This window comes from Mirounga angustirostris, unplaced genomic scaffold (assembly GCF_029215605.1).
Source record: "Mirounga angustirostris isolate CCGP_5_RB_7025 unplaced genomic scaffold, mMirAng1.0.hap1 SCAF_10, whole genome shotgun sequence".
Taxonomy (NCBI): Eukaryota; Metazoa; Chordata; class Mammalia; order Carnivora; family Phocidae; genus Mirounga; species Mirounga angustirostris.
Window position 1 is genome coordinate 93,631,339 of NW_026991718.1, and position 12,064 is coordinate 93,643,402.

The 12,064-nt window shown below is 41.9% G+C and overlaps 1 protein-coding gene across 1 annotated transcript in view; it reads right to left on the minus strand.

Moving 5' to 3' along the window:
- CFAP61 (cilia and flagella associated protein 61) overlaps positions 1-12,064 on the minus strand; it is a 304,410-nt gene that overhangs the window by 264,717 nt on the left and 27,629 nt on the right. The window contains exon 7 of the mRNA XM_064572747.1: positions 4,995-5,127. Coding sequence (XP_064428817.1) covers positions 4,995-5,127 — 133 coding nt within the window. The remainder of the gene's footprint in view (positions 1-4,994; positions 5,128-12,064) is intronic.

A 12,064-nucleotide genomic window follows, 5' to 3' on the forward strand; every position in this document is an offset into this window, starting at 1 on the left:
CAAAAACAGGATCTCGAACAGATATTGGCACTCCCATGTTCATGCTATTCATAATAGCCAACATATGGAAACAATCTAAGTGTCCTTCAACAGATGAATTAATTAAAAATGTGGTATATATGCATACAATAGAATATTATTCAGCCACGAGAAAAGAAGGAAATCCTGCCATTTGCAACAACATGGATGGTCCATGATGGCATTATGCTAAGCAAAATAAGTCAGAGAAAGGCAAATATTATATGATATCACTTATATGTGGAATCTAAAAAAGAACACATAGAAATAGTAAAATTATGGTTACCAGGGATTGGGAGGCGTGTGAAAGGGGGGGGATGTTGGTCAAAGGGCACAAACTTCCAGTTGTAAGATGAATAGGTTCTTGGGATCTAATGTAGAGCATGGTGATTTTAGTTAACAATATTGTATTAGATACTCGAAAGTTGCTAAAAGAATGGATCTTAAACATTCTCACCACAAAATGGTACTGGTAATTAGGTGATGTGATGCAGGTATTAGCTAATGCTATGGTGGAATCATTTTACAATATATAAATGTATCAAATCAACATGGTGTACACCTTAAACTTACACAATCATATATGTCAGTTACATCCCAATAAAGCTGGAACAAATAAAAGCCTTCTCTAAAAAACAAAGGCCATTTTGGTCATTAAAAGGCCTGACTGGGGTCTTCATCAATCATTACTTCTCAGTAGTTTTGTCTCATCATGTAAAGACATAGTTTTCAAAATGGTGCTGCTGGGCCCAAATATTCCTTGACTCTTCCTTTATTCATTAGCCTGAAGCTATAGGCCGAATGAACATATATGAAAGTCCTTAAAGGAGAATGCAAAACCTAAATATGAAAAAATAAAAATAACCCTTTCAATGGAGAAGAAACAAATATTATGGACTAGGACCTCAGAATCTAATTTTTAGGGCCAGTTCTCACCTTCAGAAACTAATGCCTTTATCTCTCTCAGGCCATCCTGCCCTTCACCAGATATGGTTTCGTTTTCCATCATGCATCTACAGATAAATGTTTCACCACTTGGACTGCACACTGGAACGATATGGGAGCATTTTAGAAATGCTGATTATGTCCCACCCTGAAAGATTGATCTACTTGGTCTAAGTATATCCTAGCATCAGGATTTTTAATTGAGATATAATTCAATTACCATAAAAATAAACCTTTAAAGAATATACAATTCAGTAGCTTTTAGTATATTCACAAAGATACACACCTTCAACCACTAATTCCAAAACATTTTCGTCCCCTGCCCCCCCCATAAAAAAACGCCATACCCTTTATTAGTTGTTCCCCATCTACCTCTTTCTCCAGCCACTGATCTATTTTCTGTTTCTATGGACTTGCTCTTTCTAGGCTTTCATATAAATGGGATCATACAATACGTGGTCTTTGAGGTCTGGATGCTTTCACCTGGCATAATGTTTTCAAGGTTCAAGCATGTTGTAGCATGCATAATCCTTCATTCCCTTTTATCTCCTAATAATATTCCATTGTATGGCTATACCACCTTTTGTTTATTCATTCATCAGCAGATGGACATGTGGGTTATTTCCACTTTTTGGCTGTTATGAATAATGCTGCTATGAATGTTTATGTACGTGTTTCTATGTGGACATGTATTTTCAATTTAGGAGTGGAACTGCTGGGTTAAATGTTAATTCTATGTTTCACTTTTTGAGAAAATTCCAGATTGTTTTCTAAAGTGGCTATGCCATATTATAATCCCACCAGCAGTCTATGAGGGTTCCACTTTCTCTACATCCTCACCAACACTTGTTATCGTCCCTCTCTTTTATTATAACAATCCTAGCAAGTGCGAAGTGGTATCTCATTGTGGTGTTGGTTTGTATTTCCCTGAGGACTAATGGTGTTGAGCACCATTTCATGAGCTTATTGGCCATTTATATATCTTTTTTGGGGAAATGTCTATTCAATCATTTGTCCACATTTTATTTAGATGATTTTTCTCTTTATTGCTATATGAGTTCATTATACATTCTGGATACAAGTTCATTGGCATGGGGATAGTCTAAAAGTCTCCCAAGTGGTTCTCATACAAACTGAGCTTGAGAACTGCTGATGTAGAACCAAGTCTTAAACAGATCATGTTATCAGAATAAAAGAACTTTTGATTCCAAGTTTCCCAAGAAAAGTAATATTCTTTAAATAGCTCTTACAGTTTTGTCAAATAGAGAAATCAGTGTATGAAGAATCCCTGAACAATCATCCTAGAATGCTGAATTCCCACCTTTGAAAGCTTTTCAATAAACTGGCACAACGCAAAGGTCAAATATCCACTTGAAAAAAAAAAACAAACTAATTTGTGGTCATCTTTGCCTGATTCTATGAATGAAGTATTGGGATTCTATGAATTCAGGTATAGGGCTGGGTACCCAAGGGTTCTATCCATGTTTGTTGATTATTATGATATGCAAAAGGCAACACAGAAATTCATTCAAAATAAGATTATCTTGTTGTCAAAAACAGTCTTCAGTCCAAGCTTATATAAACCTCTTTTAAAGGCCTTTACAGAAATTGCCCTCTATATTTCTCATGTGATGCAAAGAGAACATCTTAGCTCACATTTGAATTGCTTTCTTTTCTTGACTCTTAAAACCATCAACAAAAGGCCGACCTTGTGAGGTCCCTATACACAAGTCAACAACAAGTCATTTGGAGGAGAGCTTCAGGCCTTTAAAATGGAGTACACAAATCTGGTTCCTGAACCAGCAGCATCAATATCACCCAGGAACTAGTGAAAAATGCACATTCTTAGGCCCATCCCAGACTTACAAGATCACACTGTGCTGGGTCCCAGGAATCTGTGTTCTAATCACCCCAAGAAGTCATTTCAATGTATGCTCAAGTTTGAGTCCTTGAGTTCTAAATATCTAAAATATTTTCCTCACATTTCTCATACACACATAAAGCAGATGCCATTGGTCACAGCCCTATCCTACCTAAAGCTGAACAGTCACCATACATTCCCTAATTACCCTAAGGCACTAAAAGTCTCAATTTTTTTTCCAGTCAGACAATTTCTCCATACCACTGAGCAGAGGCTGTGAATATTCCTAGTTCAGCATTTTCAACCCTTAAAATGCCCAAAGTGTCCGATGGAGTAGGACATGAGATAGAATTCCATCATGATATTTTTCAGGAAGGCCAATTTCAGCACACTGAAACCAGCACAAAGGTCTAAAGATACCTCAACACACTTACATTTAGCTATCAGAACTGGGATCGAATCCTCATTATCAAATCATGTGGAGACAAATGCAGAGAAGGAAGCCATAGGTAGCTAAAATTCTGTAAGGGAACAGTGTCCCTCTGTGAATGCTTCTGGGGGCAGGGCAAGGATGAGAGACAGTCTCAAGAGTTGCAGAGTTGCCCACAGTGGCTGCCCAAGGTGCCAGGTCAGCCTGCTCCCTGCTTTGAGCTGAGACACACCAAATCTAGCCAGCTCGCCAGCTCTCTTCTGTGTCTCTTCTCCCCCCCTTCCCTTGGGTGTAGGTAGACCACAGAGTCTACAGCTGTCAAACCAGAGGGGGTGGGTTCCATCTTTCTTTATTGCTATCCCTACCTCCCATCTCAGTAGAGCCTTCCGGGATGGATGGTGTGGAATCAGGACACTCATGAAGCATGTTCTGAGTCAGCGGTCACGACTGACATGCTCATGGGGCCAGGTTGGTTTAAAGTGGGGAAGATGGCCAGCGGAGGGCCATGAACCCCCAGGACACAGTAGGAATGGTGATGTGCTCAAGGGCACCTGCACTGCCTATAGCAGCAGCTGTTCCACAGCTCCGATTCACTGGGGCCCGACAGCAGGCCTTCTGATACTTCCGGAGAAACTAGAAATTCCAGTTGTTATATACACTTTCCTAATTTTGAAATGCTAGCCACTAATACAACAAAATTTAATCATCTATGACCTAAATCAAATCATGAGAAAACAACGGATAAATCCAAATTGAGACACGCTGCACAAAATAACTGACCTGTGCTCTTCAAAACGGTCATTGTCATGAAAAACAAAGACAGACCGGGGAGTTGTTCCGATTACAGGAGACTGAAGACACAGGACACCTGAGTGCAACAGATGATGTGGATTTACTTCTGCTATCAAGGACTGCCAATACAATCAGAATAAGGTCTGTAGATCAGATAATAGGGCTGTAGGAATCATAACTGCTCCGCCTGATCACTGTACTGCAGTTACATCAGAGAACATTCTTGTTTTTAGGAAATATACACTGAAGTATTTAGCAGTAAAGGGGTCGTGACATCCACAACTTATTCTTAAATGGTTCAGAAAAATATATAAATAAATAGTTCTAAAATAATACATATATGTATATTTATATTATGGTATAAATACATTTATGTTACAATATAATATAAGTAATATAAATATATATGCTTATATATAAAAATAGGGAGAAAAAGCAAGCAAAGAGAATGATAAAGCTAATGTGGTAAAATGTTACCATTTAGGAAATTTCAGTGCCTAAAAGTTTTCTCTAAGTGTGAAATTTTGTTAAAACAAAAAGTTAAAAAGAATTATTTTCCAAGTCAAACAAAATCCATGTGCCAGCAGGATGCTGGTCTGTGATCTCTGGCCTCTGGGATCTTGGGTTCTCAGAAATCCACCCAGACGCCCTCAAGAATCTCTCCCTTTCACCCTAACTTCCATCCCTACCTTCAGGGGCAGGGCAAAGAGTCCACAGCAGCCTGGTATCTGGAAGCACCTCACAAAAACCTAAACCTAAAGCCAGGTCACGCTGGGAAGGAGGGTGATGTCACCGCTCCGAAGCGGGCCTGACACACCACCTGGAAGGGCCTCAGGAAGCAGGGAGGGGATAGCAGCTCTGGGGGAGCTGGGCAAAAACCAGGAGCAGTATCACTTATTTCTTTCATTTCTCTCACTAAGCGCATCCCCAGGCAGAATAATCACCAACCTCGCACACGACAGCATGATTCTCTTCGTCTTGGGCCTCTATTAGTTCAGCCAGGAAGTACTCGCCATAAGTTTCCTTCAGGAGCGTATCGTAGCGCATAAATATCGGCATGAGATCATCATGATCTTCCACCCTGTTTAATGCAAAGGCTTCATTAACTTCGGTGTTCGTTCCTTCAGTGAAGCACCTACTATGTGCCAGAGCCTGTTCTAAATGTCAGGGACACAGCAGTACGCTCATGACATGAACTTGCATTCAAATAGGAGAAACAGAATGACAATATAACAAATACATTACTTCAAACATTTCAAATAGTGGTAAGTGCTCTGAGATGGAGAGTGACAGGGTCAAGTGGCCAGGGAAGACCTCTCTGAGGAAGGACATCTGAGCTGGGACCTGAATGAAGAGAAGGGCAGAGAGCTATGTCAAGAGACCTGGGGGTAGAAAATTCCAGGCAAAGGGAACACATTCAGCATATTTGGATATGGAATGTAGGGTAGCATTTGTCATGAGACAGGACAAAAACCTGGGGACAGTATTTCCCCAGTGTTTCAAGGAACATTACTTCTATGACATTGTCCTCAGCATTCCTTTCCTCCTCCAAAAAGAATTCCACTGTCTAAAGACAATTTCCTAGTATATGTGCCTTCTAGAGTGACACGGTTATGTATTAAAGACTGAGAAGTACTAGCATAAAGAATATTTAACCTTGTTTATGCATTTACCCAACACTGGCCCATGGTACCCTTTATTCCTATCAAGGTGGATGGAGAACAGAAACCATGGTGCTCACCGGCCCTTCTGACTCAGAGAAAGTTCCAGCAGCTCCCCTGCCATTTGGCAGGGTTCTAGGGCTGGTTCCTTTATATTCTAGTTGCCCTTTTAAACTGAGGCTTTTTTTCTGTGGGCAGACTCTGCTCATGATCCCTGGTACTATCTCTGCCCACTGAAGTTCACGGTTCCCTTCATTCCTGTGTCTCTGTCTCTCTTGCTGTTCTCTCTGTGGTCCCTCTATCATTTGTTGTGCTGTTCAGAAGCTCTTCAGTCAGTCCTCCATCCTTCTTCAGGAGGAATTGCTCTGAAATAGCAATTGATTTGGTGTGTCCATGGAGGAGGTGAGTTCAGGGTCTTCCTACATCGCCATCTTGGACCAGAAGTCTACCCTTTATTCCTTGAAACATCTCCACATTTCCCGTAAAGGGGGAAATGCTGGTTTAAAAATAATGAAGCTCTGCTCACTGTCTTGGAGACACTCACCTCAAATTTCCATTGTCAGGACTCTGTATAGTGACCTTGACAACCAGTGTGGGAGGAGAGGGAGAACCAAGAACCAGGTTTATGGTAGCACGGTGATGCTGGCCCTTGGACTCCATTAACAGTCTTTTCTTCTTTTTAATATACACTTGGTTATATTTATATTTAGTACACTCTTGGTTATATTTAGTATACTCTTGGTTATATTATATCTATTTTACCTGTCTAGGATGTTCTTATACTTACTCTTATTAAAATGTTCTACCTTTTTGTTTGTTTCCCTGTAGTATATCTGATTTGGCTACTAACTTTTATCTCTTCTTCCCTTTACTTTATTACTATGCCATCTTCATCATCCTATTTGGTCCTCCTTTTTTTTAAAGATTTTATTTATTCACTTGAGAGAGAGAGACAGAGCACAAGTAGGGGGAGAGGCAGAGGGAGAGGGAGAAGCAGACTCCCCACTGAGCTGGAAGCCCAACGTGGGGCTTGATCCCAGGACCTGGATATCATGACCTTAGCAGAAGGCAGACGCTTAACCATCTGAGTCACCCAGGCACCCCCCCATTTGATCTTCTAATATGTTCTCTTTGACATTAATAGTAGGTTCATCTGAGTGATTCATATGTATATAAAGCTCAGGGCTTTATCCAGATTATATTTATTGCTATACTTCTCATAGCAACCCCAGGAGGTAGGCATTGCCATCTTCACCTCTGTAGATGGAGGAGAGCAAGGCTCATGGGGATGATGAAATGCTCCACCTGAGATGACAGAAATAGTTGGCAGCAGAGCATGTTATGAACAGGTCAGCTTAGACCCTGCTGTCACATACTACACTAAGCGTTCAACAATGCACTTCAAAAATTTACTTCAAAAAATTACTTTGACATTCCTTTTGAAAATGGGTAGCAAGAAACACGAGCACAAGCAAAACAGTTGAGAGGAGACTTTGGCTCAAGGGCCAGAGGTCAAAACCATGGGCTCATCCACCCAGCTCTGCCCCAACTCCTGGATCAGATTCCCCCATTCCTGCCACAGCTCTACTTTCCACATCTAAATGCTTTAAAGTGGACAACTGCATGCACTCTGGATGAAAATCTCTACCCTGTACCCATGATGAAACCTTTACCTCTGGTGACAGAGCCTCATCTGTTGGAATGATGTTGGTTTTTCATCAGTAATAAGCATCTTGATGGAAGCATCATCTTGATGAAAGAAATACATATTTGAAAAACTAGATCTCTGCTATATAAAACCTCAGATGTAGGAGAAAGCTAGCCAACAGAGCATGTACAAGAAGGAAGAAACAAAGAGAAGATGACGACCAGTGGGGCTTAAACATAACTCCTCAGGTTGAACCTTATTCTTCACCTCTTGTCAACACTCTCTGGAAGGAGAGACAGCAGAGGGTCCTTATCTAGGAAACCAGGATATTTGTTTGTTATACTATACTATCAACCTGGCAATGATGTCATAAACCAACCAATAGTCTCGTCCCACATGCCAGAGCATCAGAGGGATTCTCTAGTGATGAGTCTAAAACGTGGAGCCAGAACTGAGTAATGTATAGAACTGCTGAATCACTATATTGTACAGCTGAAACTAACATAACACTGTGTGTTCATTATACCAGAATTATTAAAGTAATGACTAAATACACTTAAACCATGGAGCCAGAAACAAACAGTCTTTAGGATGGATGGGACTGTATCTGACACCATAGCCATTTCACAAGTTATTTCAGGCCCACACTAATTCTTTAAAGTAGTCTTTGACTACCTACCCATCTATGTTTGTGTGTGCACAATCACTGTGAGAGCTACCAGCGGCCACCTGTGGCTGGGCGTACCAAAGCTCCACCAGAAATGCATTGAAGGCTTGCAGGGCTCTTGTGAAAAGATTGGAGAATAAATGCTACAGTGTAGTGGTCAAGGCCTGGGCTGGAAGCCAGAATGCCTAAGTCTGGGTTTAAAAACTGTGACCTTGGACAAATCACTTAACCTCTCTGTGCCAGAGTTTTCTCATCTATCATAAAGACAGTAAATTAAATGGTGAGATGATAATGTGTGGCATGCTACTGTTATTAATATCACTACTACTTAGGTAGGAAGGGTCAATAAGAACAACTGAAGAACGTTTATAATCAACGCATGGAATGGAAGAGGTTATCACTACAGACGCGTGAATCATTGCACTGGTTGCCCACTGACCGCTGTAGGTATAAACTTTCCCATTCTGTCCACTATCACTGATCTGTTTAAAACTCTGCTTTCTTCACCTCGCTCCCTTACTCAAAAACTTTTGCTAGCCCCCCTGTTTCTGGGATGAGCCCAGAGCCCTTAGTCTCATTTTTAAAGCCTCTTTCCATCATTATCAGCAACAATAATACAAGTTGATCTATACTTTGTCCCTAGAAGGGAACCTCACCATCTTCCCTCCTTCTGCCTCTGTCCCTAATCCAGCACTGTGACTCCCTCAGTTATCCAAATTCTGGCATCCTTCAAGGCTCACTTCCCCCCCATACCCTTCAGTGGTTCATCTTCCCAGGCTCCTTTCCCAGGAACCTAATGACAGGGTCAAAACTGGATATCTATTGTCCACTTTTGTGTTAATGTCAAAGCAGAGCATGTTCCCAACCAAGGAATATACTCTTTGCGGACAAAGATGGAGTCCTGTGCTTCTATGTAACAAAGCTTAACCAAGACATTCTGAACCCTCTTCTCGACTAGACTTCAACCTTGGTCTATAAAGACTTGAACAAACACCCACATAGTTTCCCTGAGCTCAAGGCCACAACCTGAGGCTGACCCCAGCCCTCCTTGAAGTGCCTTCCTGAGAAAGCAAGGCTGCCAAAAGGATGTCCTACTAATTCCAGCCAACACCTGAGGTGGGGCCCTTGTCTCCCAGTCTCTTTGGGAGGGCAGGAGCCTAACTTCAATAAGCTCCAGCTAGCAAACTCAGATGGGTTTCACAAGGAACAACCGCACTTCCCACTTCTTGTAGTTTTTCATGTCCCTGACTCTACTGAGGCTCTCCTTGCCCCCTCCCAATTCCCTCATTTTCTCTCTAAAAGGCCCAGTCACCTCTGTACAAACCAAAGTTGAGTTCAGTTGACACTGCATGCTTTTCCCTATTGTAATAGTTATTACCGATGAAAATCTGTCCTGACCACTTTAACCAGTCTGGCTTTGTTGACCTTTGACATCTACATACCCTGCAGGCTATAGCACAGGAGAAACAGTGACAGCCAATGTGGGCAGGGCCCTTCCCATCCTCAGGATATATGGGTATCCCACACGCACTGGCAGCGCTGAGGGGTGCCATTGCTAAGCCTGTTTTCCAGGTGAGGGACATGTGGCCTGAGGGGAGCCCACAGCCCTGTACTGACTGAGAAACCTGCCCAGGCACTTCAATGTTAAGCCTTGGTTTCTCATCTACTAAACAGGCAGGGACAAGGACAGCAGGGAGGGTACAATGCAGTGATACAAGGGACTCTCTGTAGGCAGTAAGCCCTCAGCAGCACTTGCTCTGGGGAGACTTCACATTCCCCTGCCACATCCCATACCACCTGGAAACCCCCGCCGACTGGCTCCTCCCTCCGCCCCCCCCAGCACTCAGGACCTCTGCTCAAAGAACCTAGAACACCCACTGCATTCCAGAACCCACTTCCCCACTTAACCTGCCAAAAGGGCACTGTTAACAGAGGGGAGCTTTTCTCCATAAAGAGTCCTGAATGATACTTGTTTGAAAAAACAAAAGATTCTAAAAGAGAATAGCCAAGAAATCCATTTCAAACACTTTGCCAAAAACAAAACCCCACATTGATATTAATAGAGATAATTGTTGTAAATAATTCAATTATTCATTCATTATTATTCAATGAAGATAATTCAATATCCTAGTCCTTTTAACTCAATTGAGACCCCTATCTTATAGAAAACTCCAAAATCAACTGTGTACCATGGGCTTTTATCTACGTAGGATGGATACAAAAATAATACTCCATGGATATAAAAGTCCGAAATAAAGGCTCAGAGAGGCCCAAGGCCGTATGCCTAATCATGAGCCCTCTGCAGCCTACTAACAAAGTTATCCATAATCATACCTCACTACTAATTCTTCCGGGAAAAATAAGAAGAAAATATCCAAATTGTGGCGTTCTAAGGAGTCTCTCCCTTCAGCTCTTCCCCAAAATGGATACAGTGGAACTTGTTCTGCCAAATGCATTCCTTGGGGTAATTGATAATTTATGATCTTGCATCAGCCTCAGTGCTAATGATAAAGTATGACATCAGCCTTGCAGAGTCTCAAATGGCATATGACAAAGTCCAGCCCCACAGAAACAAAACACTCCAGCTACAAAAAACAATTCATCCAGTAAAATGTTTCAATCGGAGCACTTCGAGGTGATGAGCACTGCCTGCCTCTGGGACAGGAGAGTGGCAACTCAATATGAATCCATTCGGCACAGTACAGCCATGTGTCCAGCACCTCTGTGACCCACAGTATTTCAGGGCTTATGCCTATGTCAGGCTATAATTCATCAACATAAATACAATGGGAACAATACCATTTTCTGGGTGAAAAGCAATATTCTTTTATATCTTCCATTCAGGAAGTGGCTTGGAGGAGGCAATGATGTGCTTGTTAATGTAATCAGTTACAGAATATTTTATTTTACTTTGTTTGGAGGAAACAAGAGGTCCATCCCATAAAGACTGATTGATTGCTCAGGTACCTAAATGTCTATCAGTCTCTGACAAATGTATCAGATGAAAATGGTAGTAGAATCGAAAGCATGAGGAAATCAATAGTTTCTCAAGGACACATCACTTGGGGTGTGGGTGTCCTCAAACCCAGGGGAAGGCGAGGTAGAGGATGACAGGAATGGGACGGCTCTCCCTGGCTTCCTGGGAGGATACGCTCTTCTTGTTTCCACTATGTCAATTAGCTGGGCTTTCAAGAACATCATGATGCCTGGAACCCACAGACCTTTCCCAGGGGACTGGCATGGTCTCTTGGTGACAGGGAGACCCTCGGATTGTTTCAACACTTCAGCATCCTGACCACTTTTCTGTATAATTACAATCCTAGAGGAAAATCCACAGGCTAGCTTCCCTCCAGGGTGGGAGATGCGCATTGTTTCCTTGCCAGCAAAGAAAGCACTGCGAATTCACAGATGGAAAGTTCACACTTAAGGACTGGAACGACAGCAGCAGCAGGGGCGAGCCACCTTTGCATTCAGAATATTGGCCCGGCCTCTCCTCTCCTGTCTGACGGTATTTTCCACATCCAGAGAGGATTTGCATTTCATTAGCTAGACTTAAACATGTACTGTTGAAAAAGTGATTCTGATGTTACTTGAAATGCCCTAAATAGTGTATTTCTTCAAGTCCGAGAGTGAGTGTGTGCCTGTGCTATAAGAAATCAGTGAATGAAGGAAAAAAACTCACAGAGAATCTAATTTAGTGGTAGTCCTAAAGAAAGCAGTGTATTTGGATTAAACCAACCTTTTACCACGAACACTGTTTCAACTTGAGTTGGGAGAACCTAAAGCCAGTCTTTTTCTTCAGATGCGGAAAACAAAGCACCTTTTTCTTTCCAAGATCTCTTGTGACCTCTAGTGGTCTTCTTTAAGAAAATCAAATCCATCATTCCTCCACCACATATTCCATTTTAGAACTTGAAGATGGATTTTGGAACCGTTTAGGTTCTACTCCTTGGAAAATTTCATGATTTTTAAAATGACGGAGGATTTTAAGCCCTAAATGACTTCAAAGCATGTGCAAGGCCAGTAAGAGGCCCCTGCCGTT